This window comes from Nycticebus coucang, chromosome X (assembly GCF_027406575.1).
Source record: "Nycticebus coucang isolate mNycCou1 chromosome X, mNycCou1.pri, whole genome shotgun sequence".
In the NCBI taxonomy this organism is placed as follows: domain Eukaryota; kingdom Metazoa; phylum Chordata; class Mammalia; order Primates; family Lorisidae; genus Nycticebus; species Nycticebus coucang.
The window spans coordinates 51632571-51655524 of NC_069804.1; the positions used below are offsets into that span (position 1 = coordinate 51632571).

The 22954-nt window shown below is 39.5% G+C and overlaps 1 protein-coding gene and 1 pseudogene across 2 annotated transcripts in view; one reads left to right on the forward strand and one right to left on the reverse strand.

Annotated features, from left to right (window-relative positions):
* Window positions 1-200: 200 nt before the first annotated feature.
* LOC128577171 (KRAB domain-containing protein 4-like) overlaps window positions 201-22954 on the reverse strand; it is a 46993-nt gene continuing 24239 nt past the window's right edge. Inside the window, exon 3 of one of the 2 annotated variants that reach the window (XM_053579250.1) lies at window positions 201-331. In XM_053579250.1, coding sequence (XP_053435225.1) covers window positions 201-331 — 131 coding nt within the window. The remainder of the gene's footprint in view (window positions 332-22954) is intronic. The other variant, XR_008377510.1, reaches the window with a different exon arrangement.
* On the forward strand, window positions 8396-22849 carry LOC128577168 (KRAB domain-containing protein 4-like; annotated as a pseudogene).

Genomic DNA, 22954 nt, shown 5'->3' on the forward strand with positions numbered 1-22954 from the left:
CTGAGGCTCCAGGAGGAGGTGAGTTCCCCGGGTTATAGGCAGAGATCTGGTGCTGCAGTGAAGGTCCCAGTTGAGGTGTGTTTGTCTCTGAATTTCTTGGTTCTGTCTCCTTGGGGACAAAAGAGAGGCTCTGGGGCAAATTGAAGGAGAAGTCTGGGCACAGAGCCCAGGCCCACATGCTCAGGGCAGAGGGAAGAGGCTCACAGGACAGGGGTCCTAGAAGAGCTGGACATGCATTGGTGTTTGTCTGTCACTGTCAGCTGAGAGAGGACAATGATAGCTCTATTTCCAGGTGCCATGAAGAACCTTGTGACCATGGGCAGTTTGATCCCTGTTGGAGGGGAGAGAGATGAAAGTCACAGGTAGATCAAGGCAAGGATATCCACCATAGTGGGAAGGTCCCCTGCTGTAATGCCTGCAAAGGCAGGATGAGGCTGGGAAGGATCATGACCATCCACAGAAGACTTTATCTCTCCTAGCACACCTGCTTGTTCACCTTAGTGCCCCCTTCTCTTGCCATAGCTATTTTTGGATTTGAGTCTGTGCCATGTAATCAATCCTACAGCTGCTCAGGGGAAATGCTGAATCTCCCTTTGTTCTCACTAAGGTGCTGAAAATTTGTTTCGAGACAGACTGTTCACCAGACTAGAGTGCTGCGGCATTAGCCTAGCTCACAGCAACTTCAAACTCTTGGGCTCAAGCTATCCTCCTGCCTCAGTCTCTCAAGTAGCTGGAACCACAAGTACCTGCAAACAGCACCCAGCTAGTTTGTCTATTTTTAATAGACATGGGGTCTCACTCTGGCTCAAACTGGTCTCAAACTCCTGACCTCAGGCATTCCACCCACCTCAGCCTCCCAGAGTGCTAGGATTATAGGCATGAGTCACCACATCGAGCCTGAAAACACATTTTTAGTTTATATGTGTAGATTTGCATAGTAGTGTACAAGTATCCTGTCATCCACTTCTGTTGCTTTTTCTTTTGTTTTTTTGTTTGTTTGTTTGTTTTTGAGACAGAGGCTCACTATGTTACTCTAGGTAGAGTGCTGTGGCATTGCAGCTCACAGCAACCTCAAACTCTTGGACTTAAGCAATTCTCTTGCCTCAGCCTCCCAAGTAGCTGGGACTACAGGCACCCGCCACAATGCCCAGCTATGTTGTTGTTGTTATTGTTGTTTAGCAGGCCTGGGTGGGGTTCGAACCCACCAGCCCCAGTGCATGTGGCTGGCACTCTTACCACTGAGCTATGGACGCCAAGCCTGTTGCCTTATTTTCATGCTTAATGAAACCAGGCCTGAGAACATGACTTGTTAAGTTACATGGAGCTAAACCTTACCATGTTGATGCTGTCACAGTGGTTGCTTCAGTATATGATGGTTACTCTGCCTAAAAGCTCCTTGCAAAAACTTTTTGAAAAACTGCCAAACAAGAGAAAATGGCAATCAAAATGCAAATTGTTGGAAAAGAAGAAGTGATGGTCAGGAACAGGGTGATGCAACAGCCTATGATGTATGGAAGACAGAGGAGGGCAGGCACAGTGGTTTTCAGCTCCACCTAGAACTAAGGAATGCTGTACTATTACTCACCTGCCCCCATCCCTCCCTCCCTGCATTCCTCTGAGCCCTGGTTTGTCTTCTGTCAGCAAACTACATCAGGAAATCCTTCTTATACATGCTTTGCTAAAGTCTTTTTATCTCTAGGGTTCTGTTTGATAATAGGTGATTTTTAATAATTTTTCATTTTTATTTCATTAATATTGTCAAAAAGTGAGAACATTGAAATAAATAAGGGAAGGACATTTAAATCACCATGAATAGTAACCAGTGTCAACATTTGAATAAATGTTCTTCAGTACATCATATATGATCATACTGCTTAACAAAAATGAGATCATCCTGCACTTTTTGGTACCCACTTTTAAGTACCTTAAGAACTGAAAACAAATTTCCATAGCATTTTTATTTTAAAAGATAGGGTCTTGCTGTGTTGCTTGGGCTGGCCTTGGACTTCTGGGCTCAAGTGATCCTCCCACCTTAACCTCCTAAGTAGCTGGGACTAAAAGTGCTTGTCACCTTACCTGCCTCTGTAGCATTTTTTTTTTTTTTTTTTGAGGCAGAGCCTCATGCTGTCGCCCTGGGTAGAGTGCCATGGCATCACAGTTCACAGCAACCTCCAGCTCCTGGGCTCAAGTGAGTCTCCTGTCTCCGACTCCCAAGTAGCTGGGACTACAGGCGCCTGCCACAACACCTGGCTATTTTTTGGTTGCAGCCATCATTGTTGTTTGGTGGGCCCGGGCTGGATTTGAACCCGTCAGCTCAGGTGTATGTGCCTGGCGCTTTAGCCACTTGAGCCACAGGCGCCGAGCCCTCTATAGCATTTTTAAATCCCATTCCATATGCATGTATCATATTTTTTGAGTTTGTTGGACATTTGGTTGATTACAAATTTTGATTTTTTTATTTCAACGATTCCAAATTTTGAGTAATGGGAATTACTACATTGTGCACATTTATAATTGCTTTATTATGACAAATTTCTAGCAGAATTCTAGAGATAAAGGTGTCAAATTGTTAATGATTTCTGAAGTGGATGTCTTTAGTAAGAAGTCAAACATATACACAGGGCACATGATCTTAGCAGAATCCTACAGGAATGGCTGGAGCTACCAGGCCATGTTTCCACATCATTCTTCTCAGGATGCATGGGTGATTATTATTAGGCTAATTATGTTAGTCTCATGTCTGTATCCACTGATCTCAACCCTCTTAACTCTACTTTTATAGATCTCCATCCTTTGTACAGAGCAGAACAGGATGGGTGAGTTCCTAATTTACCCCTATTTTTTCCAATGAAGTTGAAGCAGCTTTTAGGAATCTATATTGTAGCCTTGAAAAAAATCTGTCAATTTCCTCTGTTTTCTATTCAACCTGTCATCTACTATAGGTTTCTCTAATCCTTACCCTCAAACAGAAAGAGACAGAGAAAGAAAGAGAACAAAGGAGCAAAGAAAGAAAGACAATTCCCTATGTCAGTGGTTCTCAACCTTCCTAATGCCGCGGCCCTTTAATACAGTTCCTGTGGGTTGCGACCCACAGGTTGAGAACTGCTGCCCTATGTATTCTCTTTTTATTATTAGTATTAGATCATAGCTGTGTACATTAATGCGATCATGGGGCACCATGCACTGCTTTTATAAACATTTCGACACATTTTCATCACACTGGTTAACATAGCATTCCTGGCATTTTCTTAGTTATTGTGTTAAGACAATCATATTCTGCATTCACTAAGTTTCACATGTACCCTTGTAAGATGCACCGCAGGTGTAATCTCACCAATCACCCTCCCTCTGCCCAACCTCCCTCCTTCCTCCACTCCCTCTCCCCCTTCCTCATATTCTTAGGTTATAACTGGGTTATAGCTTTCCTATGAAAGCCATAATTTAGTTTCATAGTAGGGCTGAGTATATTGGATACCTTTTCTTCCATTCTTGAGATACTTTACTAAGAAGAATATGTTCCAGCTCCATCCATGTAAACATGAAAGAGGTAAAGTCTCCATCTTTCTTTAAAGCTGCATAATATTCCATGGTGTACATATACCACAATTTATTGATCCATTCGTGGATCGATGGGCACCTGGGCTTTTTCCATGACTTAGCAATTGTGAATTGGGCTGCAATAAACATTCTGGTACAAATATCTATGTTATAATGTGATTTGGGGGGAATGCAAATTAATACATTCCTTTTGGAAAGATGTTTGGAGAACACTTAGAGATCTAAAAATAGATCTGCCATTCAATCCTATAATTCCTCTACTAGGTATATACCCAGATGCCCTATGTATTCTTTTGGGACCTGTACCTCATTTCTTCTTTGCCTTACATGTACATTTTCTTAAATTTGCCTTCTCTAAGTCTGTGCTAATTACTACTTTCCAGAAATTGTAAACCCCAGGTAATTTTTATATTTAAGGTTTCCAGGCTAATGAAAGCAAAGAGGAATCCAATTCCTTTTATAAATCTACCTAACCTTAAATGTGATGAAGATACTACAAAAAAGAAAATTATATACCAGCTTTAGTTAAGGATATAGATGCCAAGATTCTAAAACCATATTCTGAATAAAGCATTAATCAATTGAATTGAACATGTTTTAAAGTAATTTTTACACATACTAAATTTTTTTTAAAAAAGCTTTCCACTCAGGAGGTGCCTGTGGCTCAGTGGGTAGGGCGCCGGCCCCATATACTGAGGGTAGTGGGTTCAAACCCAGCCCCAGCCAAACTGGAACAACAACAAAAAATAGCCAGGCATTGTGGCGGGCGCCTGTAGTCCCAGCTACTTGGGAGGTGGAGGCAAGAGAATCACCTAAGCCCAGGAGTTGGAGGTTGCTGTGAGCTGTGACGCCACGGCACTCTACCAAGGGGGATAAAGTGACACTCTGTCTCTAAAAAAAAAAGCTTTCCACTCTGTTCGCAGATTGGAGTGCCTCATCATAGCTCACTGTAACCTTGAACTCCTGGGCTCAAGTGATCCTTCTGCCTCAGCCTCCTAAGTAATCAGGATTACAGGCACACACCAGCAGGCCTGACTAATTTTTCTTTTTTACTTTTTTTTTTTTTTTGGTGAAGGCAAGTTCTTGCTCTTGCTCATGCTGGTCTCTTAACTCCAGCTTCAAGTGAACTCCTGTCTTAGCTTCCCAAAGTGCTAGGATTACAGGCATGTGCAACCATGCCTGGCCAAATAAAAGCTTTGCTCAAAAAAAGGAGAAACATCATGTTCCCTCTTGCTCTATCCCCAACCAAAGTCTTTTCCTCTTCCAGGTTTTCATATATTCTTCTAGAGATCATATACAACTATCTAAATATGTGAATCTTTTTTCTTTCCCTTGTTTCTTTTTTTGCTAACAAAGTAGTATACATTATGGTCCTTTCCATAAGTTAATGATCATTCCATTTCACTACATATTGGTCTACCCTAAGTTTTCTTTTTTTTTTTTTTTTTTTAACCCCAAGTTTTGTTAACCTCATAACTACTGACATTTTAGGCCAGGTAATTCTTTGTTATAGACAGCTATCCTGTCCATTGGAGGATATTAAACAACACTGCTGGCCTCTACCCTCTAGACACCAGTACCTCTATCCTACCTCCCTTGCCATGACAATAAAAAATTTCTACTAACATTGTCAAATGTTCCTGGGGGGAGAATCATTTCCACTCAGATCAGGAACCAGACAAGGCTGCCCATTGTCTCCATTGCTTTTCAACATTGTAATGGAAGTTTTAGCCACTGCAATTAGGGAAGAAAAGGCGATCAAGGGTATCCATATAGGGTCAGAAGAGATCAAACTCTCGCTCTTCGCAGATGATATGATTGTGTATCTGGAAAACACTAGGGACTCTACTACAAAACTCCTAGAAGTGATCAAGGAATACAGCAGCGTCTCAGGTTACAAAATCAACATTCATAAATCGGTAGCCTTTATATACACCAACAACAGTCAAATTGAAAAAGCAGTTAAGGACTCTATCCCATTCACAGTAGTGCCAAAGAAGATGAAATATTTGGGAATTTACCTAACAAAAGACGTGAAAGATCTCTATAAAGAGAACTATGAAACTCTAAGAAAAGAAATAGCTGAAAATGTTAACAAATGGAAAAACATACCATGCTCATGGCTAGGAAGAATCAACATTATCAAAATGTCCATACTACCCAAAGCAATATATAATTTCAACGCACTCCCTATTAAAGCTCCACTGTCATATTTTAAAGATCTTGAAAAAACATTACTTCGTTTTATATGGAATCAGAAAAAACCTCGAATAGCCAAGACATTACTCAGAAATAAAAACAAAACAGGAGGAATCACACTACCAGACCTCAGACTTTACTACAAATCGATAGTGATCAAAACAGCATGGTATTGGCACAAAAACAGAGAAGTAGATATCTGGAACAGAATAGAGAACCAAGAGATGAATCCAGCTACTTACCGCTATTTGATTTTTGACAAGCCAATTAAAAACATTCAGTGGGGAAAAGATACCCTATTTAACAAATGGTGCTGGTTGAACTGGCTGGCAACCTGCAGAAGACTGAAATTGGACCCACACCTTTCACCATTAACTAAGATAGACTCTCATTGGATTAAAGATTTAAACTTAAGACATGAAACTATAAAAATACTAGAGGAGAATGCAGGGAAAACCCTTGAAGAAATTGGTCTGGGTGAGTATTTCATGAGGAGAACCCCCCGGGCAATTGAAGCAGCTTCAAAAATACACTACTGGGACTTGATCAAACTAAAAAGCTTCTGCACAGCTAAGAACACAGTAAGCAGAGCAAGCAGACAGCCCTCAGAATGGGAGAAGATATTTGCAGGGTATAACTCTGACAAAGGTTTAATAACCAGAATCCACAGAGAACTCAAATGCATCAGCAAGAAAAAAACAAGGGATCCCATCGCAGGCTGGGCAAGGGATTTGAAGAGAAACTTCTCTGAAGAAGACAGGCGCAAGGCCTTCAGACATATGAAAAAATGCTCATCATCTTTAATCATCAGAGAAATGCAAATCAAAACTACTTTGAGATATCATCTAACTCCAATGAGACTAGCCTATATCACAAAATCTCAAGACCAGAGATGCTGGCGTGGATGCGGAGAAAAGGGAACACTTCTGCACTGCTGGTGGGAATGCAAATTAATACATTCCTTTTGGAAAGATATATGGAGAACACTCAGAGATCTAAAAATAGATCTGCCATTCAATCCTGTAATTCCTCTGCTGGGCATATACCCAGAAGACCAAAAATCACAACATAACAAAGATATTTGTACCAGAATATTTATTGCAGCCCAATTCATAATAGCTAAGTCATGGAAAAAGCCCAAGTGTCCATCGATCCACGAATGGATTAATAAATTGTGGTATATGTATACCATGGAATACTATGCAGCCTTAAAGAAAGATGGAGACTTTACCTCTTTCATGTTTACGTGGATGGAGCTGGAACATATTCTTCTTAGTAAAGTATCCCAAGAATGGAAGAAAAAATACCCAATGTACACAGCCCTACTATGAAACTAATTTGGGACTCTCACATGAAAGCTATAACCCAGCTACAACTTAACAATAGGGGGAAGTGGGAAAGGGGGGGGTGGGTAGAGGGAGGGGAATCGGTGGGATCACACCTGTGGTGCATATTATAGGGGTATTTGCGAAACTTGGTAAATGTAGAATGTAAATGTTTTGGCACAGTAACTGAGATAACGCCGGAAAGGCTATGTTAACCACTGTGATAAAAATGTGTCAAATGGTTTATGAAGTGAGTGTATGATGCCCCATAATCATATCATTGTATACAGTTATGATTTAATAAAAAAAATTAAAAAAAAAAAAAAGATTCCAAAAAAAAAAAAATGTTCCTGGGGGGGGGGGGACAAAAATCACCCTGTTTTGAAAACCATTTGGGTACCTCATTTACAAAAATGGCTGCTCAATATTCTTCTGGCTGGAAATACCATTATTTACCTTTCTGCCAAGGTTGTACATTTAGGATATTTCGAGTCTTTTGATGCTATAAATAACATAGTCATGAATATCCATGTATATCCTAGTTTGTATGTACCTGAATACATCTGGTCTGTAAGATAACTTTCTGGAGTTGATAATTCATACCTATCTATGTGCACAGTGAATTTTGACATTTAGGGCTTCTAAACCAGGTAGACCCTACACTCTCCAGTGTGGGCATGGTCCCTAGCACCTCATTTATCACTGGGAAGGGGGGTGGTGGTGGTGTTAGGCTGCCCTGAGAAGACCTCCTGCTGGAAAAATTTGCCTATCATTACCCTCTGGTATACTGGTTTTCCTGTCTCCTGTCCTTGTGCACAGATAAGTAAACTGGTGCTCACTGTGGCCAATTTGGGCCTTGTTGGTGTAACATGTCTCTTTAAGATCATCACGTGTAGACAAAAGAGGATGGGGTTCAGAGCATAAACAGGTGGCTTACTGGCCTTCTGTTGTTGTTGAGACAGAGTCTCACTCAGTTGCCCATGCTAGAATGCAGTGGTATCATCATACCTCACAGCAACCTCAAACTCCTGGGCTCAAGCGACCCTCCTGCCTCAGCCTCCCAAGTAACTTTGAACTATAGGTGAATGCCACCACACCTGATCAGTCTTTTTTTTTAAAGACAGAGTCTCACTTTATTGCCATCAGTAGAGTGCTGTGGCATCACAGCTCACAGCAACCTCCAACTCCTGGGCTTGGGCAATTTTCTTGCCTCAGCCTCCCAAGTAGCTGGGACTACAGGCACCCGCCAACAACACCCAGCTATTTTTTTTTTTTTTCTTGCAGTTTTTGGCCTGGGCTGGGTTTGGAACCCACCACCTCCAGCATATGGGGCCAGCGCCCTACTCCTTTGAGCCACAGGAGCCACCCGCCCAACTATTTTTTGTTGCAGTTTGGCCGGGGCTGAGTTCAAACCCACCACCCTTGGTATATGGGACTACTGCCCTACCCCACTGAGCCACAGGCACCGCACCTGATCAGTCTTAGAATACTTCTAGAAGATAGGAATTAGACCACTTCTATAAATGAGTTCTTGTTTATTGGAAAACACAGACCTTTCCCCTTTTGCCTCAGTCAGCTGCCAAGGCCACAGACCCTCTGGCTTCCTGTTCTTGTCTCATGATTGATGTGCTACCGTTAGGACTGTTTGTCATGATTGATTACTATGTTTAGAATTGTTTGTTCTAGCTCTGTATGCCCTGAGCAGCTTGCTCTGTCAGACCCCAGCAGAACTGACTTCCTCCTCTCTGGGCCACATGGACCCTGTTCTACATTTGTCATTGTTCCTGTAAGGCCCTCCCTCCATTTCATCTACCAGTCTGTAAGTGATGTTTTTCTTTCTCTATCAAACTGAAGCTCTTTGCGACCAAGAGGCATTTTTTTTTATATTAGTCTTTATCTTTATATCCACAGAACTTACCAGCTTGGTCTTTATTCAATAAATATGTGTTGAATGAATGAATTTCTAAACAGCCTATCTGTTTTTCCTAAAATGTTTAAAATAATTTGAGTCATATAAATCCTTTATGTGATGCACTATGACAAATTATGACAAGTGAATAGCATAAGAACAATTATATAGAGAAAGGCAGATGTTGAAGCCAGACCGGGTAGATTTGAATCCCTCTTTCCAGGCTGTGTGACCTTGGCTAGTTACTTTAGGCTCTGTGCACCTCATGTTCCTCAGCTGTCAAGTTTCTCCTAGGGTGGTGGTGACGGACAATCTTCAGTACATGTAACAGACTTAGAACAGGCACAGAATAAGCCCTCCATGTGTGTGAGGTGTCATGTCCCTGTCCCCCAGGATGATCTCTTTTTGCTAAAAAGGAATGTGATGTTCCAGGAATCATTGACCTTCAAAGATGTGTTTGTGGTCTTCACCCTGGAGGAGTGGCAGCAACTAGACTCTGCTCAGAAGAACCTCTACAGGGATGTTATGCTTGAGAACTACAGCCACCTGGTGTTTGTGGGTGAGCAATTACTGTACAGTGTGATGTAGAATGCACCTAGTAGTGTCTCCCTTTCTGAGCTGCTGCAGGCTCGGGGGCATTGGAAACCCCATAGTCCCATTTAGATACTGGACAAGATGCTTGTGTCTTCACCTGCTACATGAATGTTCTGTACTGAGGGACAAATACCTGTGTGTATGGGGCAGTCACCAAGACCGAGCCATGTTCATCTTATAAGGAAAGGCCTCCATTGTGGAATGTCTTCAGTGTTCATAACAAAGTTCTATGTCATTTCCTCTGAACAGGGTATCTAGTCACCAAACCAGATAAGATCTTCAGTTTGGGACCAGGAGAAAAGTCCTGGGTGACAAACAGAGAACCCCAATGCGGAACTGTCCAGGTGAGTTAGGCCAACGAAAGGGAATCAGCTTGGCCTGTGAGATCTTGGCCTCTGGAAGGCACCCAAGAGCCATTTTTAGAGCCTCCAGACTTATGAACATGCCTCAGGTCTGATGACATGTGCTGTTGTTATATCCAAATGAGGCTTCTGCCTGGCATTGTTTTCCAGTTGTCATGTTCTTTGCTTGGTGTTCAGACACTATGGCCATTCCCATTCTTAGATCCAGTCCTGGTCTCATTCCTTTCTTTCCTACTTTCTGGAAACTTAGGATTTTTTCTTTCCCCTCTTGGGCTTTTTTGTATTTTTCCAGAATAGATGTAAGTGTTGGTATTTCCTCTTTATTGGGCATACTGTGGGCCCTTGCAGCCTAAAATTTGGGCTCCTTTTTTTTACCTTCAGGAAAATTATCTTATCTGGTTTACTGAACTCAATACAGACAACAAAGCTTTGCTAGTGACCTTTAACTCTACCCAGCCATGTACCCACCATGTTCTCATCTGCCTTCACTTTGTGGTAAACACTGTAAATCTTCACACTGTTTTCTTATTTCTTCTCAGAATCTTACAAATCTGCCTCGATACTGCCTGTTACCAGATTCTTCCTCTTATCAATACTTGTTTCCCATTCAACTCTTGTTTTTGTGTATTATCTCTTTATTTATTCAGAAAATAAATAAACTTGAGAGGACTTCATTACCAGGGAGGAATACTTCAGCAAAGTGCATTTCAGTCCTGAGCAGAACTGCTTTTTTTGGTGGCTTTTACTGTAGCCTGTTGTGGGGATCCAGAAACTCCTCAGATATATTGTTTTCCTCTTTCTCTTCCATTCATAGTTCCCCTTCCATTGGCCCATCTAAAAGAAGTCTGTTTAGAACACTCCTACTGTTCAGAGTGTGGTCTATGGACCAGCAGCCTGGGCTTTGCTCAGCTATAAATAGAAATCTAGGATCTGAGGCCCAACTCCACGTTTTCTGAATCAGGATGTGCGCTTCAACAAGCTCTCCAGGGGAATCCATTAGCACAGTAAAGCTTGATAAGAACTGTGTTTTACAGATTAGTTCAGCTGTGTGCAGATGCTGACCCCCCCCCACACCATGGGTTTACAGATGACTCCCCAGAGCCTGCTCCTGCTCAGCAAACACACCCACTCTCTCAGACCCTCTTGTGCTGGCAAATGTGGCTCCCACCACTCTGTAGCTTCTCCCCGAAGGGTTTTCAGCTATAATATCCTCCTTATTGCTTAGTATAATTCTATATCCACTGCCTGGTAGAGATTAATCAGGATCTCTGCTGTGCTGATGGCATGCTTCCTTACTTATAGTGATTTCTAGAATTATAATGATTGTGTGTCTTTTTCTCATTTCAGTGGTATCTTGGAAGGGAGGAAAAGCAAACTCAGGCACAATCCACCCTCCTTAATCGCAATTCCCTTACAATTAAAACTGCATTATATTAAAATGTAGACAGTCACACGTTCAGTCTAAGAATACAAAAGTGGTATAGGATAAAAAGTAATCATATATGCATTTGTAACCACATTTCCCAAGGGCAGCCTCTTTGAAAGATTTCTGTTTTCAATTCTTCTGGCAGGTATCTCCATAGGTATGCAGGGGTCCTCAAACTGCGGCCCGCAGACCACATGAGGCGGTGTGATTGTATTTGTTCCTGTTTTTTTTTTTTTACTTCAAAATAAGATATGTGCAGTGTACATAGGAATTTGTTCATAGTTGTTTTTTTTTTTTTTTTTTTTTTTTTTTAACTATAGTCCGGCCCTCCAACGGTCTGAGGGACAGTGAACTGGCCCCCTGTTTAAAAAGTTTGAGGACCCCTGGATAGAGAATATCTTTATACCTCCATTTTTTGAGTTCCTCCCCTCTGTGGAAATAAGGATTTAGCTCTTTGGCTTTTGCTCCTTAACGCTTCACAATGTTTGTTAAAATTCTTATTTTTAATTCCTGTATTGATTACATTTGTGACTTTAATATATCTAAGCTTCTGTTCCATACAGTAACTTTTTAAAAAAATCTAGCTAATTGCCAATGGCTTATTTCTCTAACTAAAACACAAACCCCTAGAGAAAAGAGCCTGTGTCTTTCTCTGACTTATCCCAGCATAGAACTGGTGGAAGACATTCGGTAAATATGCCATTCATTGTTTTGGACTTACACAGAGGAAGGAGGTTGGGAGCCATATAGCCTGGGTACAAATTCTGACTACTTCCCTCATTTGCTATCACTGTATACATGTCACTTAGCCTTTCTTATCCTGTTGTAGAATGAAATTAATGATGAACTTAGTGATTGTCAGAAGTTAATGAGTCGATGCATGTAAAGTATCTAAAAGGGAGCCATGCATCTTCCAAGACTGGAAGATTGCTTAAGACTAGGAGTTGGAGACCAGCCTGAGCAATATAGCCAAACCCTATCTCTACAACAAATACAAAAACTAGCTAGGTATGGTGGTGCAGGCCTTTAGTCTCAGCTACTCGGGGAGGCTGAGGCACGAGGATCACTTGAGCCCAGGAGTTTGAGGATACAATGAGTTATGATGACACCATTGCACTCCAGACCAGTTGACAGACCAAGACCTTGTCTAAAAAGAAAAAAAAAAAACACTTAAAATGGTTGCTAGCATAAAAGAAACTCTCAACAAATGTTATCACTATTTTTATTGTTATTATCCACACAGGAATTGTTTTTAATGTAGTAGTTAACCAGAGATGAATCATATAGTTACCTGTGGTTCTTTCAGAATAGTCATGAGTAGTACCCACTCTAGAAATTGTGTCAGAAAGCCTGGGATGGGCCTACATCTATGTACTGTAACACGCCAGAGGGTTCTGATATTTAATGTCTAGTTAATACCCACTGCTTGAAATATCTGCTGAGAAGGCTTCCAGGGAAATAGGAGATATAGCAAAGCTGTCATCCAGGAGCATGAGGGGCAGGATGGGATGAGAAGACAGGATCACTAGTCTGATTGCTGAACAGCTCTCCATACTCCCTGGATTGGGATCAGAATGCAACTTGAATTTCTTCCCCATGCCTCCATATTTAAATCTATTTCTGGGAATGTATTTTTCCCTGCCCCCAGATGAAATCTCTAGCATGTCCCATAACTTTTCAGGTCATTCTGCGATAGTAAAAATGTAGGAACTGTTAGTCTTAGGTGCAGCCTCATTGTAGTAATAAAACCTATCCAATCCCACCCATTTAGTAGTGCAAACTCTTATGTTTAAAGTTTGTTGATCTTGTCACAGAAAGAATTTTTAACTTTGTTGATTTCTCCTTTTATTTCCTTTTTTCCTACTTCATTTGGGTTCACTTTGCTGTTCTTTATCTAGCATTTTCCCTCAACAATATGAATTTTTTTTCACAGAACAAGTAAAAGAATCATGAACACCCATGTAATACCTCCACCTCGATTCAACAGTGAACATTTTGCTGTTTCATTTATCTCCTATATCTCTTTGCCAATTCTTTTGTACTGTCAGTTCACCTTGTCTTGGTAGTCCCTTTCAAAGTAAGTTGCAGAATTTGGTATGTTTCACCCCTGAATACCTCCACAGGCATATCATTAATTAGAGTTCAATGTTTGTTAGTATTTTATCATTCATACTTACGAGGTTTTGTTTTTTTTGTTTTTTGTTTGGTTTGGTTTTTTTTTTTGGTTTTTTTTTTTTTCGAGACAGAGTCTCACTAAGTCACTCACAGTAGAGTGCCATAGCGTCACAGCTCACAGCAACCTCAAACTCTTGGACTTGAGCAATTCTCTTGCCTCAGCCTCCTAGTAGCTGGGACTACAGGTGCCCACCACAACACCCGGCCATTTTTTTGTTATTGTCATTGTTGTTTAGTAGGCCCTGGCCGGGTTTGAACCACCAGCCCAGGTGCATGTGGCCGGCACCATAACCACTGAGCTATGGGTACCGAGCCTTATGAGGTATATATATATTTTTTTTATTAAATCATAGCTGTGTACATTAATGTGATCATGGGGCATCATACACTAGTTTCATAGACCGTTTGACACATTTTTATCACTCTGGTTAACATAGCCTACTTGGCATTTTCTTAGTTATTGTGCTAAAGGAAATACATTAATGGGACTGTGTGATCTTCGGCTGTATGTGGTACTGTTTAACATCATTTTCTGTATATATTTTCCATATGTAGTCATTATATATTCTTGCTAATGTGAGTGCATTCTTCTTTTTTTTTAATTAGATTTATTAAGGCATAATGCACATACCATGAAGCTTACCTTTCTTAGGTATACAGTTGTATAGTTTTGAAAAATATATAGTTATGTATCCACTGCCACAATCAAGGTATTGGACATTTTCATCTCCCCAAATAAATCTCTTATTTCCTTTTATAATTAAATCTCTCCCCACCGCAGACTTGATCTCTTTTCCTTCTAGTTTGGTTCTTTCTAGAACACCATATATGTGTAGCACAGAGCATGTAGCCTTATGTGTCTGGTTCTTTCATTTACCTTCATGCTTTTTAGGTTCATCCATGTTGCGGCAGATATCAGCAGTTTGTTCCTTTTTACAGACAAGTAGTGTTCCAGTTTGTTTATTAATGGACCAGTTAATGCATATTTGAATTATTCTGGTTGTTGGTTATTATGAATGAATTGGTGAACATTCTTGTAGAGGCACTTGTATGGACCTGTGTTTTCATGTCTCTTGGGTAAAATGTCTGGAGTAGAATTACTTGGTTAAATGGTAAGCGTACAGTTAAATTCTTTATAATATGTTGCCAAACTGTTTTCTGTTGTATCTATACCATTTTGTTTCCCCACCAACAACATACCTTTCTCATAGGTATGTAGATAGACCTGATTGTGATTTAAATATTCATTTCTATAATGATTAAGGATGTCAAGCATGTTTTCATATGCTTATTTGCTATCTGTATATCTTCCATGGTGAAGTGTCTACATATAATCTTTTGCATTTTTGTTATTATGAGAATTCATTATATATTCTGGATATAAGTCCTTACCAACTATGTGTTTTCCAAGTATTTATTCCCAGGCTGTGTCTTGTTTTGTTCTTAACAGTACCTTTTGAAGAATAATTTTTTTTTTTTTTTTTTTTTTTGTAGAGACAGAGTCTCACTTTATCACCCTTGGTAGAGTGCCGTGGCGTCACACAGCTCACAGCAACCTCCAACTCCTAGGCTTAGGCGATTCTCTTGCCTCAGCCTCCCAAGTAGCTGGGATTACAGGCGCCCGCCACAACGCCCGGCTATTTTTTTTTTTTGTTGTTGTTGCAGTTTGGCCGGGGCCGGGTTAGAGTGCGTGGCGTCCCAGCTCACAGCAACCTCCAACTCTTGGGCTTAAGTGATTCTCTTGCCTCAGCCTCCCAGGAAGCTGGGACCACAGGTACCCACCACAACACCTGGCTAGTTTTTGTTGCAGTTGTCATTGTTTAGCCGGCCCAGGCTGGGTTCGAACCTGCCAGCTTTGGTGTATGTGGCTGGCACCGTAACCACTGTGCTGCAGGTGCCAAGCCAGAATAATTGTTTTTTTGAGACAGAGTCTTACTCTGCTGCCTGGGTAGAGTGCTATGGCATCACAGGTCACAGCAACCTCAAACTTCTGGGCTCAAGTGATCCTCTTGCCTCAGTCTCACAAATAACTGGGACTACAGACACCTGCCATCATGCCCAGCTAGTTTTAGAGATGGGATCTCACTCTTGCTTAGGCTGGTTTTGAACTCCTGAGCTCAGACAATCCACCTACCTCAGCTTCCCAGAGTACTAGGAATACAAGTATGAGCCACCATGCCCAACCAGATGGTCTTATTTTTTATAAAGTCCAGTTCTTTTATAACTCATGCTTTTTGTGTCCTATTTACCAAATCTCTCTTCTAGGAGAGTTATAATTTTAGTTTCTTTCTTTTTTTTATTTTTTTGAGACATGCTCTTGCTCTGTCACCCATGCTAGAGTGCAGGGGCATCATTGTAATTCACTGTAACCTCAAACTCCTGGGTTCAAGCAATCCTCCTGCCTCTTAGCTTCCTGAGTAGCTGAGACTATAGGCATGACCCTATAGTGAATTTTCATATTGTTTGTAGAGCTAGGGTCTTGCTCTCACTCAGGCTGGTCTTGAAGTTCTGGCCACAAGCAATCCTCCCACCTTGATCTCCCAAAATGCTAGGATTACAGGCATGAACCACCATACCCACCTAATTTTAGTTCTTATATATTATTTCTTGAATATTTATTTCCTGTTGCACCAGTTACGTTTTTTTAAAAGACTGTTCTTTTGAAATTAATTTACCATGGCATCCTTTCAGATATGTACTTGAAAACATATGTGTCAGTCTACACACAAGTACAGTTTGAGTATCCCTAACCTAGAGTGTATGATGCCCCATGATCATATCAATGTATACAGTTATGGTTCAATAAAAAAAAATAAAGCCCCCCCCAAAAATAAAAATAAATAAAAATAAAATCTGACATGTTCCAAAATGAAAGCTTTTAGAGCTCCAACATGAAGTTCAAAGGAAATGCTCATTGAAGCATTTCACATTTTGGATTTTTGGATTAGAGATGCTGACCCAGTAAATATATAAGGTAAAATTCCAGAATCCAAAAAACTCTGAAATACTTCTGTTTTCCAGCACTTTGGATATGTGATACTCAACCTATACCACCCTGTCTTAATTACTGTAACATAGTAAGTGCTCAAATCAGGTAGTGTGAATCTTCCAGCTTTGTTCTTCTTTTTCATGTTTTGGTTATTCTAGGTCTTTGGTATTTTTCTATACATTTTAGAATCAGCTTTTCAATTTCTATGAAAAAGCCTGCAGGGTATTTTTTTACCTATTCATCATCAATATGCTAACAATATTGAGTCTTCTAAATATAGTTTATCTCTCCATTTATTTAGGTTTTAAAATTTTAATTTCAGTAATGTTTTATAGTTTTAAAGGGACAGGTCTTCCACATACTTTGTTTCATTTACTCATTTTATGTTCTTACAAGGTAATGTAAGTGGTAGGTAGGTGCGTATCACATAGTTGTTTTGCACTCCATTTTTCCATTGGTCACTGCTAGTTTATAGAAATGTAATTGATTTTTATATATTGGTTTTATATCCTGGGACCTTTGTAAATTCACATATTAGTGCTAATAGCTCTGTTATAGTTTGGCATTTTGTATGTAAACAATCACATAATTGTGAAAAAGGGCAATTTATTTCTTTTTTTCCAATCTGAATGCCTTTACTTCTTTTACTTGCCTTACTGTATTTAATGTAGGGTCTTCAGTATAATGAATACTAGGAGTAGGAGGGCAACATATTGCTTTGATCCTGATCTTAGGACAAAAGCATTTACTCTCTATTAGGAATAAATTTACCTGTAGGTTTTTCATAGATGGCCTGATAAAAATTGAGTCTGTTTCTTTCTAATCATGGTTTCTGAGAGTTTTATCATGAATGAGTGTTGCAAATGCTTTATATGAATCAATTTATATGATTGTGTTTTTTCTCCTTTAGACTATTGCATCTTATGTAATTACTGATATTATTATTTAGGCCTACCATTTTATTATTTCTTTTCTGTTTCCACCCTACCTCACATTTTAGGGGTTTATTCTTGTTCTGCTTCATCATTCTTCTCCTGAATATTTGACTGTTTTTAAATTCTATTTTAAGATAATTGAAATTAATTTACCATGGCATCCTTTCAGGTATGTATTTGAAAACATATGTGCACTTATATGAAGCTAGTGTATGATGCCCCATGATCATATCAATGTACACAGCTATGATTTAATAAAAAAAAAGAAATAATACAGAGAGATCCCAGGTACTTGTAAGAAATAATAGAGAGATCCCATGTACCCTTTACAAAATTTCCACCAATGTTGACATCTTGCAAAATATATTGCAAATCACAAGGATATTGACATTGATAAAATCAAGATACAAAACATTTACATTAGCACAAGGATCCTTCCTATTGCCATTTTATAGCCATACCCATTCCTTCCCACTCCTACCCCTTCCTTAAACCCTGGAAACTACTAATTTGTTCTCCATTTGTATAATTTTGTCATTTTAAGAATATATAAATGTTGTCATACAGTATTATACCTTATGGGATTGGTTCTTTTCACTCGGCATAATTCTCTGAGTCTAGAGATTCATCCTGTTGTGCGTACCAATTGTTTTTTCCTTTTTGTCACTGAGTAGTATTCAACCAAGTGGATATAAGACAGTTTGGATAACCATTCACCCACTGAAGAACATTCCTGTTGTCAACTTCATTGATCTCTGCTCTAATTTTTATTCCTTTTCTTTTGCTTGATCTTTCTTCATTTCTAATATATGCAGTCAGTGCTGTAAATATACCTCCAAATGCTTTTTGTCTCACAAATTATGAGATGTTGCATTTTTGTTTAATTAAAAATATTTTTAAATTTCCCTTAAGACTTATTTAGATGTAAGTATATGTTTAAATTTCCAAATATTTGGGATTTTCCAAGTATCTTTCTCTTAATGATTTTTATTTCTTAAAAATGTTATATAGTTGGGTAGTTCCTGTGGCTCAGTGAGTAGGGTGCCAGCCCCATATACCAAGGATGGTGGGTTCAAACCCGGCCCTGGCCAAATTGCAACAAAAAAATAGCCGGGCGTTGTGGTGAGCCCCTGTAGTCCCAGCTACTCAGGAGGCTGAGGCAAGAGAATCGCCTAAGCCCAAGAGCTGGAGGTTGCTGTGAGCTGTGACGCTATGGTACTCTACTGAGGGCGACAAGGTGAGATTTTCATAAAAAAAAAAATGTACAGTTTAAGACTCAGAATATGGTCTATCTTAGTGAATGTTTCATATGCACTTGAAAAGAATGTATATTCTGCTGTTGTTGGATGCAGTGTTCTATGAATGTCAATAGGTGAAGTTGGTTGATGGTTCTGTTCAGATTATCTATATCCTTGCTGGTTTTCTGTCTCCTTGTTCTATCAATTATTGAGAGAAAGAATGCTGAAGTCTCCAACAGTAATTGTGGATTTGTCTGTTTCTTTTTCAGATGTATCCATTTTTGCTTCATGTATTTTGAAGTGCTGTTATTAGGTACATACACTTTTAGAATTTTTATTTCTTCTCAGAGAATTAACTGTTTTATCATTTAATTTCTCTCTTTGTCCCAGAAAATCTTTCTTGTTCTGAAGTCATTGTAAAAGTCATTACTCCAGCTTTCTTTTGGTGATGTTTATCTCCATCCTTTATTTTCTTTAATGAATAGACTTTTAGTGTACTTTTAGATTTACAGAAAAATAGACCAACTAGTACAAGAATTTTCTTATACCACCATCTACCCCTCTCCCCTGTTTCCCCTAATGGTAACATCTTGCATTAGTGTGGTACATTGGTTACAATTAATGAGTATCGATAAATAATAATAATTATTATTATTAGAGACAAAGTCTCACTCTGTTGCCCTGGCTAGAGTGCCATAGCATCATAGCTCAGAGCTACCTCCAAACTCCTGAGCTAAAGTAATCCTCTTGCCTCAGACTCCCAAGTAGCTGAGAATGGGCAGCTAGTTTTTGCGTTTTTAGTAGAGACGAGGTCTCACTCTTGCTCAGGCTGATCTCAAACTCCTGAGCTCAAGCATTCTACCCACCTCGGCCTCCCAGAGTGCTAGGATTACAGGCATGAGCCAGCCACTGTACCCAGCCTTGATAAATTATTACTAACTAAAGTCCACATTTTACATTGTTTCACTCTTTACATTATTCAGTTCTATGGGTTTTGGCAAATGTATAACCTTCCCCCCCCCCCCATTATTCTATCATGCAGAATACTTTCACTGCCCTAAGAATTTCCCTGTGCTTCACTTTTTCATCCTTTCTCCAACCTCCTAGCAAGTACTGCTCTTTTTACTAACTATAGTTTTGCCTTTTCCAGAATATCATATAGTTGGAATCATATAGTATATAACCTTTTTCAGACTGGCTTCTTTCACATAGCAATGTACCTTTATATTTCCTCCATGCCTATAGCTTGATAGCTCATTTCTTTTTATTGCTGAATAATATTTCATTGTCTGGATGTAGAGTTTGTTCATTCATCTACTACAGAACATCTTGGTTGCTTCCAAGTTGGGGCCATTATGAATAAAGCTGCTGTAAGCATCCATGCTTAGGCTTTTCTGTGGACATAAGTTTTCAATTCATTGTGGTTCATTTCCTTTTGAAGGTTGTGATTTTTTACTTTGAACTCTTTTTCAGTGAGAGTTCTTTTCCATGTAAATTCTGTGTACCCCAAGCATCACTGAAACTGAACTGTTTAGACAGTGCCACTGCTGGGGACCAAGCATCACTGAAACTGAACTGTTTAGACAGTGCCACTGCTGGGGACCAATTTTTCACTAATGCAGGACCAGTTTTTAGGTGAACTTTTCAATTTGGGGAGTTTTGTATTATATCTCAAATGTCCATTTGGAATGCACTCCTGTGTGTGATACAGGACTGATGGTTCTGATTTCTTGGAAGAAATCCCTGATGCTTCTTACCATTTTCATTAGCCAGTGGATAGCATCTTTCTATTTTATAAACCAAGATGTCCTTTGTGACTGCTAGCTTTAAGCAGATAGCTCAGTACTAGTTCTCTGCACAATTGTGCCCTGTGGCCTAGAATTCAACCTGTACTCGTGATTTGCACCTTAATCCTCCAACTGCAAAGCCACAGAGCTTCAATTTCTGTTCACCCCCCCCCTTTAAATTCCTTCTTCATTTTTGTCACATAATAAATTTCTTTTGTTTTAAGCTTGGCTGCATATTAAATTATTTTTGTTATACTTGGGCCAGCATTTCTTTGTACCTGCATTCACTGGAGGCAGTGGTGGTGGATATAGGGAGGATACATCCACATCAGCTCAAGCTATGTTGATAGGAGTTCACCACAAGGCATTTAGGGGTTAATGTTATGCCATAACATTATAGTAGAAAGATTTATAATAAGTTTGCTGATTCATTGCATTTTTTTCTAGAAGTCTGGCAAGTTGATGAGCAGATAGATTACTACAAGGAAAGCCAAGACAGACCTCTGTGGCAAGCTACATTCATAGATAAGGCAACACTGAAAGATGAAAATGGTCATAGAAAAAAATCATTTATCTGAGCCCAGACTTTGTTTCTATAAGACAAAGACTCCCCAAATATTATTCATGGGGAAGGTGTTCAAAACATAATTTAAACTTTGTCAAAATAGAAATTATGTAAGAAAGAAAGAGGACATATTGGAAATTATGTCTCCATCTTAATCATGATAAATCTCAGCCTGCAAAGAAAGTTTTGAACCCTAATCAACAAGGAAAACCCTTCCACCCTAAGTGAGCCCCTGATAAAGGAATTCAGACTGGGTAAAAACTCTATGAATGTACTGAATGTGGAAAAGTATTTATCCAGAAAGCAAACCTTGTTGTATATTGGAGAAGTATGAATGCTGTGTGTGCACAAAAGCCTTCAGCCAGAAGTCAATCCTCATAGCACACCAGAGAACTCATTTAGGAGAGAAGCCCAATGGGTGTGGTGAATGTGGGAAGACCTTTATCCAGAAGGCATCACTCACTAAACACAGACATTAGAAATGCTGTGACTGAGAAAGATTTCTACAGGAAGTCAAATCTCATTAAACTTCAGAGGATTCAGACAAGGGAGAAACCTTGTGAATGCAATGAATGTGGAAAACCTTTCAGTGTGAAATCAAGTTTTGCTGTACATGACAGAACTTGTTCAAGAGAGAAACTATGAATGCAGAGACTGTGGAAAATCCTTTGGTGGGAAAACATCTCTCATTAAACAGAGAAGACATTTCAGAAGATAAAAGTTAAAATCTATGATAAATCTTCAAGTGGGATAACTATGTCCAGCATTTATAGAATAGTGCTCCTTTACCTAGTTTCCCTTTCCATGCTTTTAGTTACCCATGATCCAAAAATATTGAAGATTCCAGACATAATTCCTAAGGTTTAAATCATATACCATTCTGAGTAGTGTAATGAAATCTCAAACATCTTGGTCCATCCTACCCGGATGTGAATCATTCGTTTGTCCAACATATCCATGCTGTATGCCCTATCTGCTTACTAGTCACTTGGTGGCTATCTCAGTTATCAGATCAACTGTCATGGAATCATAATACTTATATTCACATCACCCTTAATAATGGAACCAAAGCAGAGGAGTAGTGATGCTGACAATCTGGATATGCCAAAGAGAAGCCATAAAGTGCTTCCTCAAAGTGAAAATGTGAAAGTTCTTGACTTACAGGAAAAAAATTTATATGCTAAGATGGTAAGAATGAATCTATCCATGAAATTATGAAGAAGGAAAAAGAAATTGTGTGCTTATTTTGCTGTCAAACCTCAAACTGCAAAAGTTATGGCTACAGTACATGAGAATTGCTTATTTAAAATGAAAAAGGCATGAAATTTGTAATGCAAGACATGGATAGAAACATCTTCCAACTGATAGCAGTCAGATTCAGTGCTATCCACAATTTCAGGCATCTGTGCATTGTTATACTGCGCATCAAAGAATTCACTGGGTAATCATGTAAATCTATTAATATACAGCAGAAAGCCTTCAAATATCACTTAGCCTTCATTAGATTTAAAAATCAAAGTTATAATATTCAAAGCATGCAATGAATGGGATACCTTTTTATGTATGAATTTTTTGTTTTTATATTTTTTTGAGACAGTCTCTATCACCCAGGCTGTGGAGGGGTATGGGCCCCCCAACCAAAACAAGTGACATGGCCTCATGTGCTCCCTGAGGAACATTGCCCTAAGATGGAAAACTTCTTTCTTTGTGGACATGCCCGGGCTAGTAAGAACAATCAGTTAAATATTTACAGAAAGGAAAGTTACCGGAGGGCTTTGCCTGGTTGCAGCAGGGGGTGGAGGGGTGAGGGGGGGTGGGCTGGGCACCTGCAGAGGTTACTACGGGAAGTAGTACTCTGTTCTGTTCTGTTCTCCTTTTAGCAAATTATCCTT